This window comes from Sorex fumeus, unplaced genomic scaffold (genome assembly GCF_029834395.1).
Source record: "Sorex fumeus unplaced genomic scaffold, SorFum_2.1 ptg000002l, whole genome shotgun sequence".
In the NCBI taxonomy this organism is placed as follows: domain Eukaryota; kingdom Metazoa; phylum Chordata; class Mammalia; order Eulipotyphla; family Soricidae; genus Sorex; species Sorex fumeus.
In genome coordinates, this window is record NW_026606059.1 from 4,239,020 (window position 1) to 4,266,520 (window position 27,501).

General features: G+C 56.4%; 1 protein-coding gene across 2 annotated transcripts in view; it reads right to left on the reverse strand.

Annotated features, from left to right (window-relative positions):
* Window positions 1-1,723: 1,723 nt before the first annotated feature.
* The window catches only part of ATP6V1H (ATPase H+ transporting V1 subunit H), a 50,477-nt gene continuing 24,699 nt past the window's right edge, over window positions 1,724-27,501 (reverse strand). The window contains exons 9-13 of one of the 2 annotated variants that reach the window (XM_056109742.1): window positions 19,197-19,375; window positions 17,223-17,348; window positions 11,138-11,239; window positions 10,519-10,632; window positions 1,724-2,030 (exon numbers count right to left, since the gene is read on the reverse strand). In XM_056109742.1, the coding sequence (XP_055965717.1) occupies window positions 1,970-2,030; window positions 10,519-10,632; window positions 11,138-11,239; window positions 17,223-17,348; window positions 19,197-19,375 (582 nt within the window). In that variant the 3' untranslated portion in view covers window positions 1,724-1,969. The remainder of the gene's footprint in view (window positions 2,031-10,518; window positions 10,633-11,137; window positions 11,240-17,222; window positions 17,349-19,196; window positions 19,376-27,501) is intronic. The other variant, XM_056109750.1, reaches the window with a different exon arrangement.

Sequence of the window (27,501 nt, forward strand, 5' to 3'; positions counted from 1 at the left end):
TGCTCCATGGTTGGGAGCCTGCCTCATGAGCTGGGGGAGAAGGCAGCTGGGATGGAGAAGGGATCCCTAAGTCAAGGATGGTTGGAGGGATCGCTCGGGATGGGAGATGTGTGCTGAAAGTAGACCAAGGACCAAACGTGACTGGCCTCCCAGTATCTGTATTGCAAACTTAATGCCAAAAAGGAGAGAGAGAGTATGGGGGAAACTGTCTGCCATAGAGGCAGGGGGAGGGATGGGATTGGATCCTGGGGACACTGGTGGTGGGGATGGGTGCTCGATCACTGTATGACTGAAACTCAAACATGAAAGCTTTGTAACTATATCTCACAATAATTCAATTAAAAAAAAAAAAAAGCTACTTGTGTTTGGGCCACCAAGGTGGTGCAGCTGATACAGCTCTCGCCTTAAATGTGACCAGCTGGGTTTGATCCCTGGCGCCCCATTTGGTCCCCCAAGCCCTGCCAGGGATGATCCCTGAGCAGAGAGACAGGATTCAGTCTTGAGCACCCCTCAAAACAAAAAAAATTAGCAAGTACATAAAAAGCTATTAATGTTACAGGTCATTAAAATAATGACATGAAAACCAATACTTGGCTAACGAGAAACCAGCTACTGCTCTCAAGGGAACGTCTATCTCGTGTTTTTTCACATTTCAGAAGCAAAACTTATCTGGGTCTAGGCAATTAAAAATTTTTTAACTTTCAAGGGAAAAAAAAGGTGGCTTAATTAAGCTATTTTCTTGGAAAAATGAAGTCATCTCTAAGAAAAATCTTTCTCTCACATGAAACTCACTGATTAAGAAAAACTTATGTCACTGTAATCTTTCCCACCTGATTTCTATGCTGGGGAAAAAAAAAATCTCTTTGGCACTTACACTAAAACATGGATCCTGTATCTTCCTCCGGAGGTAAAAAAACAAAACAAAAATTTTAAAAAACACCAGAATAAATGATTAGTCAACCCACATTTACTTAACAATCTCACAGTCGGAAAATTTCTAGGAATGAAAAGTACAAGTAAGGAAAGTAAATGAAAAATGGACGTCGGGAAGCTCAGCTGATGGGTTTAATAAACAAGACTGAGACCCGGAAGGGGAGGAGCGGAGTGGGACCAGAGGCAGGCTCCGGGGAGGGCCTGTTGCCCACCAGCGGGACGGGAAGTCAAGCATCTCCACGCAATGCTTAAACCAACTCCGTTCTCTCAAACACATCTGGCGTGAGATATTAAAATTCAAGAATACGACGAAACCAAGTCAACAGAATTTTTTTAAAAATCTGAAGCTAAAAATCATCAGAGTCCAAAAGCTAATCTTCCTGACCACGGTAGAAGCTTCTAAATGTCTTAGGTTGGCTTACCTGTCCCCTGCTCGAACAGAAAGCACCCCCGACCGCAGCCAGGCTATGGGCACTCCCACCCAGGCAAGCCCAGCACCCCCACTCCCAACCCGGGGTATTAGTCTCACCCGCTCTGAGCAACACCAGTCCAAGCACCATGAGAAGGTTAATTTAAAGAACCAAAGCTCTCCCGGCACTCAGAGAGGCTCTCGTGATGCTGACTGCTGGGGCAGGCAGGGTTGCGGCTCATTACGAAACGTCTGTCACTGACTGTTTCTCGTCACAACCGCTCGCAATGAGACTCTGGCTGGTCACTTGCTAAGACCCCAAATAAAGAACCAGAGAAAAGTGTGTTTGGAGCGAGAATCTTTTAATAACTCTATTCATTTCCATAGAACAATAAATACAGAAATCATCAGCAGTATATGTAACAGTAGTATTCTCCTTAGACACAGAAAGCACTTATACTCAATGGGCAAACACTGTGGAGATCAGCACTGGGAAAAAACGACACAACGGAAGTAAGAGACAAGTCAAAAGAAAAATGATTTCTCTGGGCCCCGACCCTTGAGATTCCCACTCCGGACGCTCCGTCGCAGGGCAGGCAGGAGCGTCGGTGGGCGGGCGGGCACGGCTCAGCTCCGGGCGGCGGCAGTCTGGGGCTGCTCCGACTGCAGCTGCTTCCCGAGGTATTCCCTGGAACCAAGCACAGAGCAGGGGTGAGGCGAGGCCACAGGACTGCGCCCACATCAAAGCACAGGGACTGTCGCCCAGACGGGGGCTGCGGACTCAGCCCAGAGCTCAGAAGACCGAGGTCTGCAAGCCCCCAGCCTGTCTGGCGAGTGAGCTGCCGTCTGTTCCGCAGACACAGGGCAGGACACACATGTGAGCGGCTCTGCAGGGCGGCCACTCAGGGGACACCGGCGCTAGGGATGTGTCTGGTGCCGGCTCGGGCATGCAGGAGGCTCAAACCCGGCTGTGCAGAGTCAGAGAGGGCAGCTCGGACAGTGGAGGCCTCCATGTGGGGCACGGAGGGTCGGACCCCCAAGACGAAGGAAGACAGGAGCAAAGGCAGCCACGGGACGTGACGCCCAGAGCCACAGCAGCGGCCCTGGCCAGGGTCTCGGCCCCAGAACAGCCACACGCACCCAGACACGGGCAGAAGCAGCGACCCCACTGCGGCCGGCCCTGGGCTGTGACCACACTCACCGCGGAGCTGCCGGAAGGCGCCAGACCCCGTTGCCCCCCTCCCAGCGAGGGCTCCCCACAAGGACAGGAGAGACGGTCCAGAAGCTCCCAATGGGTCAGCGCCTGTACGCTGCAGCCCTGCCCACCCCCCTGCACAGGCCCAGAAGGAACGGGGCCCGGGGCTGAAGGGGTCGAGCGGCACTGACCTCCCGAAACAAACGTCCAGTGGCACCGGCAAGGGGCACCACCCCTCTGCACAGGTGCAGATGGAAGGCCAGCCGCACCCTGCTGACGCAGCCCCATCTCAGCCACAGCCCGACTCCAGGGCCACCCAAGGCGGGAGGCAGGCGGGCAGCCCAGCTAGTGTGCGAGGAGCTGGTGTGCGGACAGGTCGCCGGGAGGGGCCAAGCGACAGCACTGGGGGCAGTGCCGGGCACCCGTACAATCTCCTGAGCTGCCAGGAGTGACCCCTGAGTGCAGAGTCGGGAGCAAGCCCTGAGCACTGCAGGTGCGGCGCGCACGCGTACACACACACACACATGCACACACACATAGACAAAGACACACACACACAGACACACACACACACACACACACACACACACTGCGAGTCTGAGAGCTTCTAGGAAACACACACAGCTTAGGGTCCTCCCCGCGAAGCGACCCTTGCACTGAGGTTCCTTCCGCCGACACGGGCAGTCAGGCTGCCAGGGCAGGCACAGGGGGCTGCAAACACACTACAGGGGCAGAACTGAGGCATGGGGTCAGACCGCCCCCCTCACTTTCTGGTTCATGGGGGGGAAAAAATGGAAAATGAGAGGGAAAGAGAGGGAAGGGAGGCCAGGAGGGAGGCAGGGACAGGCTCTCCCGGGAGCTGGGCGCCCGCCCTCTTCCCATCCACACTACTGGGGGCTCTTGATCCCGGCCGAGGAGAAATGAACAGCTCCATCGACCAAACTCGTGCAGAACCCGGAGGAAAGCTACGCCCGCCCCCCTTGGTTCCCCCTGGGAGGAGGGGCGCACCCTGCAGTGCTCGGGGATCACTCCTGCCAGGCGCAGGGCACCACAGGGCTGGGTGGGGAGGGGAATCGAACCCAGGTCAGCCTCGTGCAAGCAGGTGCCCCCTCCACTGTACCAAGGCCCTGGCCTCTGTTTATTTTCAGACTGTGCACTCCACAGGTAGAGTTGGGGCATCTCTGTGACCGGGGGACAGGTTTATTTTGGTGAGGGTAGGAAGAGTATAATGTTGAAGAACTTTCTAGATGTTATATGCATCTTTTTCCCTACACACAGCTGAGGATTTGTGAAACCTGAGATTACAGTTTCCCTCCCTGCCCCGATCAGGACTCCGGCAGCCGAAGACCTCCAGAGCCAGCCACCACCATGCTGAGACCACTCTCCACACGCATGAAGGTACCGGCAGAGGAACAAAGGCATGCGGGTCCCGGGGCTGAGATCTCCAAGCCTGCTCGGATCGGGGCTGAGCATCCTCCACCCAGAGCCTCCACCTTCCAGTAGGCGGGGGTCACACCCACCAATTGGCCCCCTGGCACCGTGTAATCCCATCAACGGCCAAGACCCAGAGACTATAAAAACCAGCTCCCAGAACCGTGGCCACATTCATGGCCGCGCAGCATCTTATTATCTCACTCCTACTTTGGACAAACTGGCAGGCTACCAAATGTAACCTGCCCACACGGCAGAGTCTGGCAAACTCCCCGTGGCGTACCCAATATGCCAAATACCAGTAACAATGATGGGTCTCATTCTCCTGACCCTGAAAGAGCCTCGAATGTGGCACTTGTTAAAATCTCAGGGCTAGGACGAAGGAGACGTTACTGGGGCCTGCTCGAGGCAATCGACGAACAACAGGATGATCGTGATTGTGATTGTGAGATTACAGATGCTCCATCTTAAGATGGACTCACTTGCTTTTCGGTCCCGAACCTTAAATCCAGTGAAGGATGCTGACACGCACCAGGCTCTAAAATGCCACGAGGCACGTGGTCACTCTGAACCGGAGACCTGAATGCCACAGGTTCAGGGCCTGCATCCTGTCACGCATCTACCTAAAGACAGATTCTCCCAAAATGACTCACTTGACAAAAACTGCTGCCTGGGAGTTTTGTCAGCTGGGGAGAATCACCCCGAGACAGCCCGTCCCCCTAAGCAGGACTTTCTCTCCCAAAGCACGCACACCTTCCGCCTGCCCGGTTTCAGGGGGAGACGGAAGCCCAGATGCCACGGCTGCTGGTCTTTCCCTTGTTTATCTGACACGATTCAGACTTGTTCCCGGTTTGTTGACCTTTTATTAAGGAGATCCCAGGTCGGAATCACAGGGAACGGGAGCGAGAGGAGTGGAGACTTCTCTTCCCCCAGGAGGTTTTTGGGGAAACATTTTAAGAGGGCAGCAAAGACCCCTGCCCGCCCTGGGGTGACTGTGAGCTGCATTTGGGTGGAGTGACGGATGGCGCGCTGTCAGGTGCTGTTAAGGAACGACAGAGCAAAACACCCAACCCACAGAGCCGGGAACACGGAAAGCAAGAGACCCAAGCTGAAATAACCAAACGGAGAAAGACACACGTTAGGAAGGAGGGACAGGTGCTTGGGGACACTGGGCATGGGGTGGCGACGGAGCGCTGTACGTCTGAGCTCAACTACGAGTCCAGGCAGGGGCGGGAGAAGTTGGCCAGGCACGTGCCTGACTGGGTCTCGGGTGGTTGGGGGGGGGGGGGTACTACGGCCTCCAAAGGAGCAACCCCCGCCCCCCCGCCCCCTAGCCAGGACACAGGACAAAGTAGTAAACAGTCACAATTTCACCTGTAAAATCTGAAGTTCATGACGCAAAGTCTCGGCTTTACTGAAATGACTAAAACTCATACTCGGCCTATTCCTGAGATTTGGGGCAGCTACTTAACTTTCAGGCTGAGGAGTTTCCTCGAGGGGAATTTAAAAAGCATCTCTTTTGTTTTCAGGACTCAGAAGGTTTCGTGAGTCACTTTCCCTTTGGCAGGAGCAAAATCATCACGCGAGCCCCGAATCAACGCTTTCCATCGACAAAAGCCAGGGCAGCCCTGAGGAAACCGGGCGGAGGGAAGGACAGGTCGCTCGCTTGCTCGGCCCGCTGGGCGCGGGAGAGGCTGCGGCCAGGCCCACGGACAGACCCGCTCGCCCCCAGGACGCCAGGACGCAGGAGGAACAGAGGGAGGAGGACGCGCTCGGGCTGGGAGTCTTCCTCCCGCACCGAGACATTCCGCCGGCTGTCTGCACGGCAGCTGCAACGGAGGCAGGAACGGAACGGCCTGGGAGAAACGGGAGAGGAGAAATGACGAGGCGCCAGCCACGGTCACCGGCCAGGAACCGGGGACACGGGGCCGGACAGCAGAGGGCCACTGGGCGGCGCCGCCCTGGGGAAGGCTCCAGCGCCAGGCAGGGACAGACCCCCGGCCGCGCCTCGCAGAGGGGGCGCGCGAGTGGTCACTGTACCAGCGCCTGGGGGAGTCGGGCAGCTCTCTAGGGAGCACTGGGCAGCGCCCTTGGCGTCTACGCAAAGAGCAAAGCGACCTCCGTCCACGTCTGCCCCGCCCGGGCCTGTGGGTGCCCCGAGCTAGCGCCCGGGTGAAGCCCACTCTCCTCCCCGCGCCCGCCTGACGCCCTCCGCTCCCCCACAGCACAGCCCCCAGCAGGAGGGAAGCGCACCCGACACCTGCCGTGCTTACCGCAGCCCTCAGATTCAGTCTGGGACACGAAGAAAATGAAATCAGGGAGGAAAAAGTCTCACCCAGGAGAGACAATGTGTCTCTGGCCTTCTTCGATCCCCGGCTCGTCCCGACTCACCGCCCACGTCAGCGAAGACTCACTGGGGAAGTCGGTGGGGCCGAGGCGAAGCTCGAGGGCAGAGGGATGCTCACAGGAGAAGCCGCCTCCCGCCAACGGCAGGGAACCCATTTGCCTCTCCCCGAGAGACAGTGCTCAGGGTCAGGGTGAGGCTCACTGCCCTGCGGGGCGACTCGGATCAGATCAGCATGGCAGCAAGCTTGGCCCGCGGTCCTGCCAGGAATGATCTGAGCACAGGGCCCGGAGTAAGCCCGGAGCACTGCAAGTGTGAGCCAAGAACAGGGGCAAAGAGAAAGTCCCATTCTGCTCTCCGGTGGTCTTCCCTCCGTCCCCGTGCCCACGACTTCGAGCCTGGGGGGCCCCCCCCGGCGGCAGGGGCAGGGCTTCGCCCGGCTGTCTCTGCGCCCACTACTCACACTGCAGCTGCTCCGGCAGAGCGCAAACATCCCCTCTTTTCAGAGACACACGGTGACAACAAAAACCAGAGTCCTGAGTCCTGCACACTTTCTCCCGCCTCCGCTGAGGAGGAGCGGCCACTGCCCTTGCCCACGGTCGGCCCGGCCCAGCCCAGCAACCTCCTGACTGCCTGCAAGAGAAGTCGCCCCCGGCGATGGCTCCCCTCCCCCACCTGTCTTCTTAGAGTCCATTTCCCAGGACCCCCCCCCCACACACACACACCACCCTTTGTGTAAGAATCTCCTCTTTCTTCTCCTGTTAGTTTTGGGGACACACCGGTGGGGGCGGAACTCAGGGCCCACATGCGGTGACAGCAGGGACCAAGGCCAGGCACACGGAAGTGTCTTAGCCCCTTACCATCTCTCCGATCCTGCCTGGGAAATTTTTATGCAATTCCGGGTTTGTAAGGACACAAAACGTCAATAAACCATAAATATACTTTTTAGACAACCCACACTCCCAGAAGTTAGCGCGTGTGTGATTCTTCAGAACATTTTCGGATAAACTTTCTGAAAACTCTTGTGGTGCTCGAGAACGACCACCTTTGAGGTGAGCGTCAAGTGGAAGGCAGAACCAACTTCTGCCGTTTTTCAAGGAGCTCCATTGAATCTACTCCCACCGCACCACAAAAACGCTCTCGCGATCTAGCGGGCATAATGCCACTTTCACCAAACGACAAGAGTCGTGAAGTTGAAACTCTCACAGTTCTCTCGAGTTTCCTACCTCGGGGACGGTCACATAGTACTTGGGAGCCAGGGAGGAAGAAATGGAAACCCAATGCCAGCGAGCCCCCAGGAACTGAACTCTGGAATTCAGAGACGGGTCTGCTCTCTACTGCCGACTTCTCCAGCGTCGCAAGGCAACCCCGATAAAACACCGCTGCTCGTGAGATTCTCTCTTAAGATCCGGCGAAAGCACAGTTCACAGAACCACCAAACACAGCTGCGTTGGACCAGCATTTCCCAGGGGAAAACTGTCAGGGAAAAGGCTTGATTTCTGGAACCCACAGGACACTCAGATAACCCTTACGGAAAAGAACGAGGAAATCAATGTTCCCAAGTGTTGACACTGTGTTAAGTAGAAGGAATGTAAATCCTTTAAAGTGCCAAAAAAAATTGGCACTAATACTCTGGTACCTTCCTTTTCGGTAAATTCGCTTTTTTTAAAAAAAAAAGTTTGGGGGCCACACCCAGAAGGGAGAACGTGACATCTGATGATGGTAAGTTGGAGGCTGCCTCCTCACCCCCAGGCCTGGCCCTCGTGCCCACTCGCACCCAGACAGGCGGGTTCGGCGGTGCTGACCCATCGTGGCCTGTGCTGCCGCTCTTTCTGCTGGCCACTGTCCCCGCACGGGTTTGGGAATAGGTGGGGAAGCGTGAAGGGTCCTGGACTGTGGGCGGGTGCATCCTCGACAGCTGGCCAGTGGTGGCCAGGACCCAGCTGCTCAAGGGGCGCCGTGTGGCCTGCAGGGGGCTTGAGTGCAGGAGTCAGGAGCGTCCATGCAGGCAGGCGGGCCCTGGTGCGCGTCAGGCTGTAACGGCTCCTTCCCCGAGAACCGAGAACCGGGGCCTGAGGCCGCCCACTGCAGTGCCGGGCTGAGCGGCTCCCCGGGGACCGTGAGAGTTCCGGGTCCGAGAGGCTGCTTCGTTCCGCCGCTGCACGGTGCCTGCCCGCCCCACTCTCCCTCACTGACCCGGGTCGGATTCACCGTCACGACCAACGTCCCGCCCTCCAGCTCCTCACCCAGAGCGCCTGGCTTTCGTGACTGCTACTGGCACCCGCGTGCCAGCAATTTAGGTGGCTCTGATCCTCACTCATTGTCTGGCCTCTGTCAGAGAAAGAAACTCGAGCCATTTCTCCTTTTTTTTGGGGGGGGGGTCACACCCGGCGATGCACAGGGGTCACTCCTGCTCTGCATTCGGACTCCTGGCGGTGCTCGGGGAGCCATATGGGATGCCGGGAATCGAACCCGGGTCGGCCGCATGCAAGGCAAACGCCCTCCCCGCTGTGCTCTCACTCCAGCCCCTGCTGCCATTTTCCCTCTAAACACGGCCCTCCAGAGCACTTTCGTTGATTCTGCGGGAGGATTTTCTCCCCGCTCCCCCACTGGTAACCAGGGAGCAGCCCATCTGACTTGGTCCAGGGGACTGGACTGTCTCCAGGAGCAGTGACGGCCCCTCCCGCGCGTGTGAGCGGCACTGACCTTACCCCGCCCCACGCGGGCCAGTCCCCCAGGCGAGGGCAGCCCCTCCTGCCACAGAGTTTCCCTCAACTGCTAGGGCAGACAACGGCCCAGCCCACACCAGGAGGACTTTCATGCTTTTCGTCAGCAAGAGCAAATCAAACATATCCCCAGAATCCCTAATAATCATCAGCAGGGGCCCAAGCATCACTGGGCGCTCACAGCACCTTAAGCATGCAGCGATCAACACAAGACAACGGGGCCGGGCGGGGGTCTCCCTGGCACAGCCCTGGAGCGCGGAGGTCCCTGGGCCGAGGGAAGCCCGGGTCCGACTCCCCGGAACCGGCCGCCGTGTCAGTGACCGACACTGAGCACCTAACCGGCATTCTTGTTGCCAGTGGTCAGCAGCCTGGGCCGTGGGAAACAGAGATCTCTCGCCTCTGCCTTAGAGCATCGAGGCCAGTGTTCCAGAAGCTTCCTTCCCCCTGGCCCTGACCCGCTGGCCTCCCCCCACCTGCCCGCCAGCACACCCAGGCACTCCCTCAGCCTCTGCTTGGCCCCGCCTCTCGGAGGAGACTCTGTCCTGTGCCTGCGAGCCAGTGGCCTGCGGGCAGCTGGGGGCCTCCCCACGGGGCCAGGGTGTCGGCCGCTGCTGGGTGGAGACGCCCCTTCCCTTCCCTCACCTCAGAAACTGACATCCTGCAAACGGTAACGCTGCCAGACACATGTGCTCAAGACAACTGTTCTTATGTGAATAGGACAAGTAAACTTTAGCGGCCCTTATTTCGAGAGAGAGAGAGACAGAGAGAGAGATAGAGAGAGACAGAGAGAGAGAGACACAGAGAGAGAGAGAGACAGAGACAGAGACAGAGAGGGAAAGAGAACGAGAGACACTGACAGAGAATAAGACAAAGAGACTGACAGAGAGATAGAGAATGAGAGGCGGGAGAGAGAAAGAGAGAGAGAGAGAGAGAGAGAGAGAGAACTGCATTCCCAGCTACTTTGCGAGAAAACATCGGGAAAATCTAACTCCACTGATTCTAACAGTGTGAAACTGAGCCTGCGAACACTCTTCCAGCCACGTGTCATTCAGGGGCTTCGGGAATTCCTGGTGACGCCCCTGCTGCAGCCCCGAGGAGCGCCTGGAGCCCAGAGGCTGCCCCCGCCCCCGCCCCTGCCCCCCGCGCCCAATGAGGCCGGTTCCCAGTGGCCTCTGCGTGTGCCCGTGCTCCTGTACATGGAGCAGGCCCCTGGCCCGCTCTGCCCAAGGCCGCACCCCTGCACGACCTCTGCCCCCCCCCTTCACCCCCACCACCCTCCCCTGGTGCAGCAGCGCCCCCAGCCCCAGCACGGGCCAGACGCCCCGTCGAGAGGAGGGCGTGGGGAGAGCGAGGGGCCGGCAGTGACCAGCAGCCCCGGCTCCGGCTGCCCAGCACCCATCATCCTCCGGGGCTGGCCCCTCCCTCCCCCTGCAGGCGGGGCGCGGGCAGGAGGGGGTGGGGGGGTGAGGGGGGTACGCACCAGTTGTGCACCATGAGCTTCTGCACGGCCAGGAGCGCGTTGTAGCGCACCTGCTGGTCCTCGTGGTGCATGTGGTTCATGACCAGCTGCTTCCCGCCCAGCTGCTCGATGACCCTGCGGGGAGACGGGCCCTGCTCAGCCCTCCGCGACCCTTCACGCTCCCTGCTCCTCTCCCCTCCTCTCGTTCCTCTTTCCCGACCTGCCCGGCTTCCCGGGGGCACGATCCCACCAGCCCCACCCGGCGTCCCGCCCCTGCGGTCACTCTCCCCCAGTGCCTGCGCTTCCGTGGCCTTTGGACCTTTGCTGCTGCCTCGCCGTGTCCCCCCAGCCCTGCTGCCCTCAGGACATGCCAAGGGGGCGGGTGGCCGCTGCCTTCTGGGCGTGACCTCTGGCGGCCTCGGGAGCCGCGTCCTGGGCTGCTCCCCCCGCAGTGGGGCAGACGGACCTTCCCGAGGTGACCTGTGGGCCGCGGGAGCACATGGCATCGGCACGCCACCGCGTCAAAATGCACTGGACGGAGTCCCCAGTCAGGGGACGCTGACCTGCCCGCTGCCCTCGGTGCTCTGCTCACCCCAGCCAGCGCCTCCCCGCACCCCGCCCTCGGCACCCCTGCTCTTACCGCTTGCCCCGCGGGTAATGCCGCACGTACTCGCCGACGTCATGGGCAGCCACGGCCAGGACTTGGGGGTCATCGGACACCTCCAGGAGCTTTGTCAGGATCCTGGAATCAACCCAAAGGGAGATTTCTTTACGGCCCTCGCATGCAGCAGACGCCCTCACCCTGAGACTCACGCACAGATCGGACCAGTCTCCAGAGCTCCACGCGCACCCCACAGGCAGGCCGCTCCCACTCGCCGGGCGAGCCACTCGGATTCCTGGACTGCAAGGGGCTCCCCGCCTGCTCGAGGACCGCAAGGAAGAGGCACCTGCTGGGCCCAGAGAGACCAGGGACGGCGCCTGCCCGCACGCGGCCTGCTCGGGTCCCATCCGCAACATCAGACGGGCCCCTGGCCCCTGCCAGGGGGGACCCCGAGGGCAGAGCCGGGGCAAGCCCTGAGCACTGCTGGATGGCCCCCGAACAAGACACACACAAACTATGATAGCAACAACAACAATCATGAATGTTCTCTCGATGCAGGACTCTGCGCAGGTTCCCGCTAGCTCCGCTCTGAAGACCACGGCTGCTGATGACACTCGGGGGCCGTGCAGGACGGGGCGTGTCCTCTCTGGCTCCGGCCCACCGGAGACCAGGGGCAGCGGGAGCCCTGGGCACGCGCCGGGCACACAGACACGCAACAGGCACAGGGGAGCTGATGGATACACTGGGCAAACACATTTTGTCTGGGGTCCATCTGGGCTTTCCCTTTTGTGTGTCTTGGGGCCCCCGTCTGAGTGTTCTGGGGGTGCCCCCTGCTCAGGGATAGGACCCCACATGCTTGTCCGGAGTGACCCTCACAGCTCCCATGCAGGTCTCAGTACAGCAGCTCTGCCTCCAGAGTACACCACACAAAAATACTCTTTCGGGAGTTGCCGCCCACCAACGGCTCCTCCGTCCCCGGGACGGCCATGACCCCAGAGCACACAAACCAATCTCGGAACCCAGCGGCTTCTGGCAGAAATCCCTCGGGACTTAATTCCTAAAACATCAGAAATCCAAAATTGTGACACCATATGCCCTTCATTATCAGCAACAGAAAACAAATCATCTAATGACGCCGTCTCGGCAGGTCTGAATATTGGGGGAAAATCCCAAATAATAATGGTGGGTCGTCTGTCAAAAAATTGAATGTAATCAAAGCGCAGAGAGAGTCAAGTGGAAATCATCTGCCACAAAGGCAGGGGGAGGGGAGGGAGGGGGTGTACTGGGGTTCTTGGTGGTGGCACATGTGCACTGGTTAAGGGGCGGGTGTTTGATCATCGTAAGACCGAGACTTAGACCCGAAAGCTTAGTAACTGTTGTCACGGTGATTCAATAAGAAATAAATAAACAAACAAAATACTCTTAGAGTCTGTGGGCTAGCTCTTACACGTTGGAGAGACGGGCGGAGACCAGCACAGGGGGTGGGGCAGGTAGTGCCTGGCCCGGCTGGCTCACTCCAACACCCTAGGGCGCCTGTGTGCAGAGCCAGCTGTGGGCCCTCCCTCCCAGAACACGGGGCCACCGCCACCTGCACAGCGGACCAGAATAGCCCTGACACCCGCAACCGGGGGGCAGGACGACAGAGCAGGAGCCTGTCCCTCAGCCCTGCACGCTGAGAGGCCTCAGACGCACTGCCGGGGTATCTACACTCAGACACACACACACTCACACAATCACTCACACACACTCAACCACACACTCACACTCACACTCACACACACGCACTCACTCTCACAAACACACACAATCACACACTCATTCACACACTCACACTGACACACTCACACATACATGTGCACACACTCACAATCACACTCACACTGACACATGCAGTCACTCTCACACACACACACACTGACAAACACACAGACACAAATACACTCACACACTCATACACACAGTCACACACTGACATACCCTCAAACACACAGTCACATTCACACACTCAGACACTCACAGGCTGAACTCCTGCAGCACCCCCCCCCCCCACACACACACACACACACCAATCCGTGCTACAGACACTGTGGGCATGACCCGACCCAGGCCCAGACCCAGACCTGGACAGCCTCAGGGAAGAGCCCATGTGAGGGGTGAAACAGGCCCCAAGGATTGCCCAAGCACAGGGACAGGCCAGGGGGCAGACCCGGGGCCCTCGCTCCCCACTGTGGGGCTGGCCTGCCCGTGAGCACGCCACGAGGCGCCTGTGGCATCCGCGCCCTCGGCTGTGTCCAGGGCTGCTGGCGCGAGGCGCCTCTCTCCGACGGCAGCTCCAGGGGGCCAGAAACACCTCAGAGACAAGGGGTAAGCCAGGAGAAACTACTCCGTCCTGGCCACAGCCACGGTGCTGACCACGGCCCTCACTGGCCACAGCCCTCACTGACCAGACCTCAGTGACCACAGCCCTCACTGGCCACAGCCCACATTGACCACAGCCCTCACACGGACCACAGCCCTCAGTGACCGGAACCCTCACTGACTGGAACCCTCACTGACCACAGCCCACATTGACCACAGCCCTCACACCGACCACAGCCCTCAGTGACCACAGCACTCACTGACCACAGCCCTCACTGACCATAGCCCTCACTGACCACAGCCCTCAGTGACCACAGCCCTCACTGACCAGAACCCTCAGTGACCACAGCCCTCACTGGCCATGCCCACAGTGACCACAGCCCTCACACTGACCACAGCCCTCACTTACCAGAGCCCTCAATGACCATGGCCCTCACTGACCACGGCCCACAGTGACAACGGCCCTCACTGGCCACAGCCACGGTGCTGACCACAGCCCTCACCTAGCACAGCCCCCACTGACCAGAGCCCTCACTGACCACAGCACTCACTGGCCATAGCCCACAGTGACCATAGCCCTCACACTAACCACAACCCTCACTGATAACAGCCCTCACTGACCAGAGCCCTCGGTGACCATAGCCCTCACTGACCATGGCCCTCAGTGACGATAGCCCTCAGTGACCACAGCCCTCACTGGCCAGAACCCTCACTGACCGGAGCCCTCGGTGACCACAGCCCTCACTGGCCACAGCCCTCACTGACCACATCCCTCGGTGACCACAGCCCTCACTGACCACATCCCTCAGTGACCACGGCCCTCACTGACCACAGCCCTCACACTGGCCACAGCCCTCACTGACCACACCACATACACCACACGGCAATCCACGCAACTTAACCATGCAATGACCCACTAAGAAAATCCAGGGTTCTCGGTCTCCCACACGCTTCCGAATTTCAAACCACATTCTACCAAACCCAGTTGAGCTGAACTGAAACGTGTTAATAATTTCAAGAGTATTGATTTTATTTTATGGGTTTGAAACTTTATTGAGTATCACATTACAAGACTGAGAAATGAGGTGAAGATTCCACGAGCGCCTGAGAGCACGTCTCTCCTGGACCCCAGGACCTGCAGGCGCCTGTCCCTGTCCGCGCGTGTGGAAGGCCGGGTCACCCTCACTCACGCCCTGACCCCGAGGCTGCCCCGGGCTCACCAGCACCTGGACAGAGAGGGCAGCTGCAGCGGGGCCCGAGGCGTCCACCTCCTGGCCTCACCGTCCCCAGGCCCTACTCCGGGGCCTGAGTCGTGCTCACGGCAGAGACCCGGTCCCACAGCTGCGGTCTGCAGAGCCCCGGTCCCCAGTCCCAGACCCACCCAACCAGAGCCTGCTCTGTGGCAAGCTCACCTCGTACAAGTGAGAAGCTAGGCTCAGAGGATGTTCAAAACACAAGGAATTGCAGAAACTTCATATTTATACCCAAATCTTGAGGGTCCGTAAAGGACTTTAGTGGCTATCCTTCAGAGCCCTTCAGCGACAATAAGACTATCTCTGTACTATTCTTGGTGAACTGGTTACGCATACTTTGTATGTCTGTATTCGTCATTCGTAAAAATGTTCAAAAGCATCAGATCCAAGAAAGACTTGCTCTGATTCATCTCTGAGAACAGTTGCGAGCCAACAACGGAACCCGCCAACCTCAACACAAACCTCAATTACCCCATTAACCACAAGCTGAGATTCTGTCAGATACTTCAGTAATATCGACAACAATATACGAAGCCTCAGAATTCGTCTAAATGTGAATCCTGTCTCTGATGTTGGCTAGAAAAGAAACGGCGGTAAGTGCCTATTCAAACCCAAAATGGAGTTTACACGATCAGCCTAATCAGTCATTCGACATATTTGTTCTTATTCTTCACAGCTTTTCCCAGCTTAAAATTTTTGTGCGTATTACCTTTTTAATAATCATTTTAGGATTGAACAAAATACTATTAGAACTTCGCAAAAATAGGATCATGTGGATAAAAAAGATAAGAGCACAAGACAATTGCTACATGCCAAAAAAACATCATACTTGAGAGGCTGGAGCAGGGGCTGGAGCGATAGCACAGCGGGGAGGGCGTTTGCCTTGCACGCAGCCAACCCGGGTTCGACACCCAGCATCCCACATGGTCCCCTGAGCACCGCCAGGGGTGATTCCTGAGCGTAGAACCAGGAGGAACCCCTGTGCATTGCCGGGTGTGACTCAAAAAAAAAAAAAAGAGGCTGGAGCCATCGTACAGCAGGTCGAGCATTTGCCTTGCACGTGGCCAACCCAAGTTCAATCCCCAGCATCCCACAGGGTCCCCCGAGCACCGCCAGGAGTAACTCTGGAGTGCAGAAGCAAACCCTGAGCATCGCAAGGTGTGTCCCCACCCACACACCCACACATACACACACACAAAAAAAAACCCACAAAGTTCCCCTCCACTCTATCTGTCCTCCTGAAACTACACCTATAAGGGCTGAGACAGTTCGGGGATGAGGCACATTCGGGGACCTCTCTGCAGCCCCTCGCCACAGGGAGTGACCCTCAAGTAGCCCCCACGCACCACCAGCCATGGCCCCAAAGCCCCTCCCTCAAAGTATGTCTAGGGTATTTACTCTGTCGGTAAAGTTCCTTTTGTCATTGTTGCTAAAAACTCAGAAGTGGGGGAAATGTTAAAAAGCCCTAGAATATAATGCAGAAGCAGCCAATCTCCATCCCCAAACTACCCACACGGAGGCCCCACATGGGCCAGCAGCTCAGCGATCTCTTCTCCTGGGGCCCAAGGCCGCCGGGTGAGACCGCAATCATCACTGACTTTCTGCTAAGGAAACTTTTTCTAAATCATTCTTTTAGCAAATGATTTATAACATTTTTTCATTTCATTTCATCATCCTGTTAATCGTCGATTGCCTCGAGCAGGCCCCAGTAACGTCTCTTTCATCCTAGCCCTGAGATTATATTCACGGCTCTTTAGGAGAATGAGACCCATCATTGTTACTGGTATTTGGCATATTTGGTATGGGGAGTTTGCCAGACTCTGCCCTGTGGGCAGGCTACATTCGATAGCCTGCAAGTTTGTCCAAAGTAGGAATGAGATAATAAGATGTCATAAAGAAAAGATCAGATAAGATGTCGTGCAGCCGGATTTATAACAAGTAATATGAAATAAATTATTGAGGGCCTGCTATGGGAGCAGGCTTAAGGGGTGGGAAATAATGGGGCATTAGTGGGGAAAATTGGAAATAATGGTGGTGGTGCAATGGAGAGATGGTGGGGGGATTGGTGCGGGAATACTGAATGCCTGTAACAAATCACCATCAACAACTTTGTAAAAAAAAAGAAGAAGAAGAAACAAAAAACCAGTAGAAGTGCTCAAAGTATAGTCCACTCTCTGCCCATCATCCACTCTCCATGGTCCCGCCAATATCCGTCTGACACTCGCTTTGCTTAAATCAGACCCTGCAACAACAGGGCCCTCGAAGGACTCGTGCTCAGAAAACAGACAGAACTCTGGTAAAACGGAAACAAACAGGTAAACAGGCACATGTCCAGGGGAGAACAAATCCAACAGCCAAGAAGCATCAGCAGATGAAAACATTCAACCACAGAAGTAGTGAACAACAAAGTACAAAGTAAAATCACGGAACACCGAAAAATGATTGAAGATTAGAAAGAACGTGGAAGATCAGGATGTGCAGAACAGATACGAAACCGGGATTTTCAAACTTACTTCAAGAGCTCATAATTCTTCTCATTTAATCTCACGGCATTTTCTCTCCAAAACTTCTCCGACTTGTGCACAGGGCTCCACTCCAGCCTCCCAGATTTCAGTTCTGAACTGTACTCGTCGAAGGAGCTACAAAACGTTTACAAAATTCTAAGTTTACGAGAACCCCATACTCTTCTAAATAAGAAAAATACGTAGAGCATCTCTGCGACGAATTCAAGCGTCCAAGGCGCCCCATCCCTGTACGGGAACCCCCTGGGCAAACTCAAGCCGCCGACGAGCCTTTATCAAGGTGACTGTGTCGGGTCTTGAGGCGACATCCCATCCGTGGGCGACTGTGACCGCAGAAGGCGAGGCGCTCCCTCCAGACATGCCGCCTGGGACACGTGTATGCTCAGCAGCCCGGCGCCAGCAGGCCGCCAGAAGGCACCTCAGTCATCACGCCCGGCCCCCGCTAGGCACACTCGTGAGTTTACACCTAAGTCCACTACTTTAGCATGAAATGAAGCTGCCTCTTCTAAGGCTACTCTAGAAAACGCCTTACGCTACGGAAAAGTGTCACAAAGACAATAAACAAGCAGCAGTAGGCCCATCTTGCAATGTCGGGAAGATTTTTAGGATTGCCAAATTCAGCATTAACAAATCACAGGGCGGGTGGGAACACACCGTGGGCAAGGAGCTGGCCTGCACGGGCGGGCTCAGGTGCGACCCCTTCACGCCCCAGCGGGAGAGAGCCTGAGTACAGGCCAGGAGACGCCCTGAGCACCACCAAGTCTGGACCAAAAGAAAGTAATAATAATAATAATAATAGGGGCTGGAGCGATAGTACGGCAGGGAAGGCGTTTGCCTGGCATGTGGCCGACCCGGGTTCGATACCCAGCATCCCACAGGGTCTCCCAAACGCCGCCAGGAGTGATTCCTGAGCACAGAGCCAGGAGGAACCCCTGTGCATCGCCGGGTGTGACCCAAAAAGCAAAAATAAATAGGTAAGTAAAAATGGATAGAGAGTTCAAAACCAAAGAAATGCGTAGGCGAATGAAGACCCCCAAGCGCTGGTGAGGGAGAAAGGAGCAAGGCCCAGGGCCCCGCCCGAGACAGCGGGTGGAGGGGCGGGGTGTGGAGGGCGCAGGCTTTCTCCACGGCCGGCCACCGTCAAGCATTCTTCACAGAGAGCAGCTCAGGCGCTTGAAAGCTTCTCTGGCTTCAAGGCAGTCAGGCCCCCTCCCATTAAAGTCCCCAAAGAGAGGGACAGACATAGAAAGATTGCATTCATCTGGGGAACATAAAGTAACAAAATAAGAGACTAACACCCAAGAATGGCCGAGATAAGTACCAGGAGGTTCACTCCATGGCTTGAGGCCAGCCGCACACGCTAGGGGAAAAGGCAGCTCAGATAGGGAAGGGAGCACCAAATAAAGGGTGTCGGGAGGATCCTCCCAGGATGGCAGATGCATGCTGGAAGTAGACTATGGACTGAACATGATTGCCACTCAATGGCTCTTTTGCAAGCCACAACACCCAAAAGGAGGGAGAGAACAAAAGGGAATACCCTGCCACAGAGGCAGGGTGGAATGGGCGGTTGGGGGGTGGGAGGGATACTGGGACCCGTGGTGGTGGGAAGTGGGCACTGGTGGAGGGATGGGTATTTGATCATTGTATAATTGAAACCCAAGCACAACAGCTTGTAAGTCTACAACTGTACCTCATGGTGTCTCACGAATAAAAATTTAAAAATCATAAATCAATCAATCAATCAGTCAAGTCCCCCGGCCCCAAGCCACAGCCAGGGCAGACCCCGAGCCGGGAGGAGGCGGAGAGGCGGGCGAGGCCCCGAGAACAGCCCGGAAGGGCTGCCCTGCCGTCCCGCGGGCAGCCAGCTGCTGTGTGCTCCAGAGCACGAGGCTCCGGGAACCGCAGCCGCCCGCCGGGTAGGCCCGCACCGCGGCTCCCCAGCCCCCGCCCGAGCGAGGGGCTCACCTCAGGTCCTGCACGCTCTCGCCCAGCTTCTCCAGCAGGAACTTGATGTCCTCGCTGATGTCCTCGTCGTCGTACTTCTGCTGCTCCAGGTTCTCCAGCTGCTTCAGCACTTTGCACTGGATCATGGCCAGCGCGTACTCCTGCCGGCTCTCGCGCTCCGTCGCCTTCTCTAGGAAGTTCTGAGGCAGACAGAGGCAGTGAGACTCCTGCGTCCTGACGCCACCGCCCCCCCCAGAGTCCCTTCCGGCAGAGCGTCTCTGCCTCCCGCTCACCGAGGTGCAACCCCGGCGCTGGCCCAGACAGCCTCAAAACGGGACACAGTGACGACGGGACTCGCACGCACACAGGCCCTCCCAGGGCACAGGCTGCACCGCGTGGTTTGCTGAGATCTCTCGTTTCCAGTCTGTCGCCCTCCCACCTGCCAGCCCACCCCGACCACCACCAGCCTGTCCTGTGCAGCAACACAAACCACAGCGTCTCTAAAGCATTTCTCCGGCTGGCTTAGATCATTACCAGGGATCCTTTGGGACCCTCAGGCAAATTCCCCCGTTTCACTCTCAAGAGCTTTCACAGCCAAGGATCAAAGTCTTTTCTGCAAACAACCTTTCGTGAATCAACCCAGCATGGACCGGACCCAGCCGGGGGCCAGAGCAGGGCAAGCGCCCAGGACAAAGCCACACGCAGCCGGTACAGACCAACCACCCAGGGTCCCCTGCAGAAATAGCACGAGGCATGAATTCCAACACAGCTGCACCAAAATTCGAAGCTCTTTATTCAAAGGTGAATGCCGGCCTCACTGCTAACAATTAGGCTCGGTATGCAAAAAGACTTTGTCTGCTTCAGGAAACTCAGAGCTGGCTGCCCATCAGTCCGGCCTATATGGTCCCACCAGATCTCTTCTCTCTGTCTGAGGAACCCCAATTTCTACCGCCCTCTCAGACCCTCAGCACCTTCAACAAAGTCTTATTCTCTGGGATGTGCCCAGTGTTTGGCTTTTAATATTCGGGACCAGGAGCAGGTCCAAAGGCCTGGCACACACAGGACCGAGGTCTATGAAAAACTATTATTAACAGTGTCGCGACCCAAAAATTAATAAAATCTTTTAGGAAAAAAGTCTTAACTGTGATAAAAACCCATGTTTTTGTTACGGAAACCTGCATCTGAGTGTGTACAAGAGTGTGGGAGTGAATTAAACATCATGATTAATGCAGCTCATGAAAATTCAATTTGGTGATTTCTTCCCTAAGCCTTTCTGCTGAAAACCATACACAAAAATAGAACTGATTGTGTTTTCTGCCTCATTAGATAAGCCATTGACCAAGAAGGACTACAAGAAAATTCACAGCAGGAAAAAAAGAGACAAAACTCAAGACAATAAATATGCTCTTTGCCGTGTCCCTCAGCCATCGTGACCTTTAAACAATTCCATCCACCGGAGAACTGAAGGCCGACACACTGACTCAGCCAACAGAACCGACTCTGCAGAGACCTGGAACTCAGGACCTGCTGGGCGGGAGTGAGACGGTTCCACTCAAGAAGATTCAGCCGGTGTGATGGAAGGAACCCTGACTAGCCCGGCTGGGCTCCTGCGGCTCACGGAAGCAGGCAAGTGGCTGAAACTCTTCAGCACAAAATTGTGCACCTGGAATTTCAGGTTTCAGGGGAAAAAACACACGACTATGATATTCTTCGGATATGAACCGTCTCCACACAGTGCCGTGACATGAGGGCGCAGAAGCCAACGCTCTGGACGGCAATCACACGGCACGAGATTCACCAAGTCAAGTGTCATTCAGCTAAGCTAAATACAAAATGCTCTACGCCAATTTCATCTCAACAAAAACACATTTAGATGTCCGAAGGCATTTGCGAATGATTTTTAAAAGACATTATTTCTCACCTATTCAAGAGTCCAAATCAAATGACTTTATTGCTTATTTCCTTACTGGTCAGTCAGTCTGAACTCACTGTGTGCATACTGTGTGCATCTGAGCTGTCGGTCCTCTAGGGATGCTCTCCCGGCCCAGTGCTCGGAACACTCAGGCAATAATCACATTGATTCAGATTTACAATAGGAGGATCTAATATCCCTACTGATTCACGGGATCTGCTTTAAATCATCTGAAGTTTAATGTTGGTGCTGGGGGCTGAAGCGATAGCACAGCGGGTAGGGAGTTCGCCTTGCACGTGGCCAACCCAGGTTCAATTCCCAGCATCCCATCTGGTCCCCTGAGCACTGCCAGGAGTAATTCCTGAGTGCACGAGCCAGGAGGAACCCCTATGTATTGCTGGGTGTGACCCAAAAAGCTAAAAAAAATAAAAAAAGTTTTTTTTAAAAAAAGTTTAATGTTGATGCTACTGCAGAAATGACCGAAAACAAAACATAGTCCACTATACAATCGTCATCGACATTAAGCCAAATCTTTTGGCAAAAGAGTGGCATGTGACCACTCTGTGGAGCTCTTTCAATCGCTCCAATGTCACTTAAAAGTTGTCTTCCATAGAGGCCGGGGGAGGGTGGGATCCAGGGGGTGGATACTGGGGACATGGGTGGTGGGGAATGTGCACTGGGGGAGGGATGGGTGTTCGATCACTGTATGACTGAAACTCAAACATGAAAGCTTGTAACTGTGTCTCACAGTAATTCAATTAAAAAAAAAATCATCTATTACTACGCTGGCTACGATTGTGCGAGGGTCAGAAGGCAGTTTCTGGCGGAGGACAGGGGCTGCCGCCATCTCACCGAGAGCAGAGTGCTCGCGAGCCCTGCTAACCCACACTGCCTCGAGCCCCTCTGCCTGCTCTGCAGAGCCCGGGTTTCCCGGCGCGCAGACAGCCTGGGCCTCAGAAGAGCCAACACAGCGCCTCTCCCCAACCGGGCGGGGGGGTCGGCCTGAGCTTCGAAACGTGGCCAAGCAGACTTCTGGGCCCCTCTTCTTCCGAGAGAAGGCGCCAGTGTCAGCCAGACCCCAACTGAGGAAAGCGCTCCGGGGACTCAGACTCGCGAAGTCTCAAGGTATGACGACGGGAGAGGCAGAGAAAGGGTCGTGGGCTGAGAGGGCGAAGAGAAAAGCAGGACACGCACGGGACGCTGAAATAAACCTGGGGACACAGAAAGGACATCAGCAGAGAAGACTGTAGTTTGGCTAACAGCACTGAACTACTGTGACCTCTCACTTTGGATCGCTATGCCTGGGATACATGACACTACTCTAAGACCAAGCCGTCTGAGTAGATCTGTTCCACTTTTGTCAATCCCTGAAAATACTTTTTTTTCCTTCCTTGGGCCATACCCAGTGGCGCTCGGCCACGTGCAAGGAGAGCGTCCTGCCCGCTGGACCGTCTCTCCCATCTCTCTGGCCTCAAAACGCTTTGCCAGACTCACTGCCACCCCGCCCCTGGCAAAACAGCCCGGTGTTCAGTACTGCCACCTTTATCCATTACCAAACCTTCTGGAAGACTCGCTGTGACTTCCACGTCTTGTACCCTCACGTTATGGAGACGGGCCCTTCGCTTAAACACCAGCACCAACCCCCACTGATGACCAACTTCTCGTCTGCATCTTCCTGAGACATCACTAAGGTGCAGAAAGTTAGCGCTGTGCTTCGGACGGGGCTTGGGCGTAAAGACACCCTGCAGCTGGCCTTATCTCCTATCCCCAGGCCCCTGCGGTGCTCTCCCTGTGAATAATGCTCTTCCCTTCCTCGCCTGAGTCTGGCGGGCACTGGAGGAGCGCTTCTAATTCCAAGAACTCCCTGGGGTTCATAACGGGGCGAACTCTTGGATGGGGGACGCCCAGCTTTGGGCTTGTCCATTTTCCACCTGCCGTTTTCCCCGCTGAGGAGTTTACTCTGCTTTCAAGGGGGAGAGAAGGCGATTCTCCTCTCCCTTCGACACGTAAAGGCCCCTTGGTGGGTCGGCGCTGGCTGACTTTCAACACTAAGGCGTCTGAGGCAGTGGGAAAGAGATGGGGAACAGTCGGGAGGGAAAGGCACTTCTGCCATCCCGAGACAATCGACGACAGCTTCATCAAAGACTGCCGACCACAGATCATCCTCACGAATGTAATAAGGGCTGCTTGTGGAATTATCAGAATTACCAGCAGGACGCAGGGGCGCAGTGAGCACACGCTGTTGGAAGGACGGCACAAGCAGAAAAGCCTGGCGCGGGCGCGCAGACCTTCCCTCTGTGTAAACAAGACGATTCCCAGCAAAATGCAGTAAGAGATCCTGCCCCGGGCGTGGCGAGGGAGCTCCCTGGGTAGAAACAGCTTCTCCTGACGGGCTCACTCGAGGGCAGAAATGTCAGTGGCGGCAGCTCCCGGGTTCAGGCAGACGCTCGGCTGCACAGGCGGGTCCCTCCCTCCTGCAGAAAGCTGCCGGTCTCAGGACGACCTGTGGCCCTGTTCCTCTGCCCCGTCCAGTCCCTTCACACGCACTTCCGGGTGGCCAGGGAGGCGGTGGGAGGCGGAGGGGCCACCGTGAGTGCCCCTCACAGCACTCACTGCCGACAGTCCAGGAGGGCGCTCAGCACCCTCTCCACGTCCCTCCGTCTGCATCTGCCCCCGCACCCTTCCAGCACCTCCCGCGGGGCAGAGACGGCAGAGGCTGAGACTCCGTGCCCGGCACCGCACACGCTCCCAGCATCTCCGGAAGGGACCCACGAGCACAGAGCCAGGAGTAAGCCCAAGCACCAAGGAGCGTGGCCCAAACCCAACTGCCGCAACACCCCCCCCCCGGCAAAAAAAAAAAAGAAAACTTCTTAAGTTTTCCCCAAATTGATAAATAATAAAACCGAGTCTCGTTTCTTTATCCTGCTCTTATAAAAGTTTCTTGTCACTGTGTTAAACTGACGTTCATGTATGTGTTCTGCCTCCATCAGCTGGCAGGCCCTTGGCTTGAGCTTTATCCTAAGCATCTGTGTTCCCCATGATCAGCATAATGCCAAGAGAGAAAGAGAGAGAGAGAAAGAAAGAAGGAAGGAAAGAAGAGAGAGAGAGAGAGAGAGAACTCGCTTGTGAGTTAAACGGAGCCTTGGCAAGCAAAGGCATCTGGGAAGGGTTTCTATTTGTAGAACTTCTCATCTTCACTAGGTAAGCAAGTGTTCATTCATCATCTGTTATTCGTCGATTGCCTCGAGCAGGCCCCAGTAACGTCTCCTTCATCCTAGCCCTGAGATTATATTCAAGGCTCTTTCGGAGAATGAGACCCATCATTGTTACTGGTATTTGGCAAACGCCACGGGGAGTTTGCCAGACTCTGCCCTGTGGGCAGGCTACATTCGATAGCCTGCAAGTTTGTCCAAAGTAGGAATAAGACAATAAGATGTCATAAAAAAAAAAAAGTCCTGTTAAGATGTCGCGCGGCCGCAAATGCGGCCGCACGGTTCTGGGATCTGGATTTTATAGTCTCTGAGTCTTGGCCGCTGATGGGATTACACGGCGCCAGGGGGCCAGGTGGTGGGTGTGACCCCCGCCTACTGGAATTTGGAGGATCTGGGTGGAAGATGCTCGACTCTAATTCGAGTAGGCTTGGAGGTCTCGGCCCTGGAACCCGCGTGGCTTTGTCCCTCTGCCAGTACCTTCATGTGTGCGGAGAGTGGTCTCAGCATGGTGGTGGCTGGTCCTGGAGGTCTCCGGCTGCCGTAGCCCTGGCCGGGGCTGGGAGGAAAGCTCAACCCGCTCCCCTCCAAGGGACTCCGGGAAGGAACACCCAGGCGCGGGGGCAGAGACTGCACTGCTCTCGTCCTCCGGGAGCTGGTTTTTATAGTCTCTGAGTCTTGGCCGCTGATGGGATTACACGGCGCCAGGGGGCCAGGTGGTGGGTGTGACCCCCGCCTACTGGAATTTGGAGGATCTGGGTGGAAGATGCTCGACTCCAATCCGAGTAGGCTTGGAGGTCTCGGCCCCGGAACCCGCGTGGCTTTGTCCCTCTGCCAGTACCTTCATGTGTGCGGAGAGTGGTCTCAGCATGGTGGTGGCTGGTCCTGGAGGTCTCCGGCTGCCGTAGCCCTGGCCGGGGCTGGGAGGAAAGCTCAACCCGCTCCCCTCCAAGGGACTCCGGGAAGGAACACCCAGGCACGGGGGCAGAGACTGCACTGCTCTCGTCCTCCGGGAGCTGGATTTTATAGTCTCTGAGTCTTGGCCGCTGATGGGATTACACGGCGCCAGGGGGCCAGGTGGTGGGTGTGACCCCCGCCTGCTGGGATTTGGAGGATCTGGGTGGAGATGCTCGGCCCCAATCCGAGTAGGTGTATGGTGTATGTAAGCAAGTGTACGGACAATAAAGCTGCTCGAAGAGAGCATCACTGCCAGGTGTGGTCCATGAGGCCCCCAAGCACCATGGAGACGGCCCTGAGCATCCTTGGACCCTCAGAGAGAACCATCTAGATAGCAGCCCAGACTAGACCTGGGCCCCAAGACGTGCTGGGCACGGCTGGGCACGGCTTGGGAGGCTATGCCCGTCCCAAAGAGGAGGAAAACATTCGCTTTTAGCTACTAAACCAAAACAAAGTTTTGGTTCTAATTTTTCTTTTCTGGTTTGGGGCCACACCTGGCGGTGCCCAGGGGTTCCTCCTGGCTCTGCACTCAGGAGTCACTCCCGCGGGCTCAGGGGGGTCACATGGGACGCCCAGGATCGAACCCAGGCCGGCCACACACAAGGCAAAGGCCCTGCACGTTGCACTACCCCTTGGGTCTCCCATCTATTCTTTATTTCTTGAGAGGGAATTTCTGGTTTTCTGGGTTCTGGGTTTGGGGGGGGCGGGGAGGATTCTTCGTGGTGCTGTCAGGAATGGAACCCAGAGCTTCCTCGCGTGCGCAGTAAGTGCTTTCCAATAACCCTCTCCCGGGCCCCTACAGGTGAGTTTCCTAAAGGCACGGAATCCTTTTTGCATGAAAAAGAGTGCCCTATATAAGCAAGAATAACAGAAAGCAAGAAACTGAAGAGATCGTGCATGCAGTGGGTAGGACACTTGCCTCACACATGGTTAACCCGAGTTTGGTCCCCGACACCCCATCCCGGTCCCCCGGGCCCACCAGGAGTGATCCCTGAGCAAATAGCCCAGAGTAAGCCTGAGCACAACACAAGTGAGAGAGAAAGAGAAAGAGAGAAGAGAGAAATAGAGAAAAAGAGTAAGCGAGAGACAGAGATAGAGAGAGACAGAGAGGAGAGAGAGAGAGAGAGAGAGAAAGAGAGAAAGGGGAAGCAGCGTAAAGCTGAGTGATGCGGGGAGGGCTGGCTGGCCGCCCCCGCTCTCAGTTCACCTTCCACGGCCTCAGAGGAGACCCGCATTCACCGCATCGGAACCGGGACCCGTCACTCCCGGGCCGGACTCTGTGTCCTGGTCTTTCCGTCCCGGCCTTCCATCTGACGGCCGCACTTCAGATTCCCGACACAGTGAAGCCAGGAAAGGAGGAACGGAGACGGTGGCTGACTGAAGCGGGTGGCGTCGGGGCCAAAGCAAGGTCGTCAGGACCCAGACCCATCGCGTGCCGCCCACCGACCTCCAGCTGCCTTCCTCACCGGGAACGCTAACACCATGGAACCCACTGTGTGACCGTGAAGGCGGAACAAGGCAACGGGCCAGGGCCTGCGTGACGGGAGACCGGGTCACAGGCGCCCTGCAGGGCCCAGCCCTCGCTCGGCCAGCCAGGGCAGCCCCTGGGCACTGCCGGAAGCTGCTGGAAAACCAAACAAACACACACGGAGCCGCGTGAAACCCCTGGTCTCAGCAAAGGCGGACGAGCCTGCAGCAGAGCCCTGGGACTGTGGAAGCCCTGGGCACACCAGCCCTGGGGAGGGGAGGCACGCGGAGAGTCGCCAGCTCGTAACACCGTGTCGGCACCACTGGGTTCAGCCCGGCTCAGCGCCCAACTTCCCCATCTGTTCAAAGGACGAGGCTGACTCACAGAACCATCAAATTCTACTATCCTAAAAAAAAAATTTAAATGATAATGATTCTACTCTTCCAAGAGTTCCAGATCTTTGAAGCTGCTCAGAAATCCACTGCCGGGGGGCTTGAGTGACAGCACAGCGGGTAGGGCGTTTGTCTTGCATACGCGGCCGACCCGGATTCGATTCCCAGGATCCCAGATGGTCCCCTGAGCACCGCCAGGAGTAACTCCTGAGTGCAGAGCCAGGAGGAACCCCTGTGCATCTCCGGGAGTGACCCAAAAAGCAAAACAAAAAACAAAAGAAAAAAAAAACACCAAAGAAATGCACTGACGCTCCACAGGAAGCAAGGCAGGGGAGGAGTGTCAGAGACCCCCACAGCCCCCAGCCCTACCCCTCAGCCGCCTCCTAGC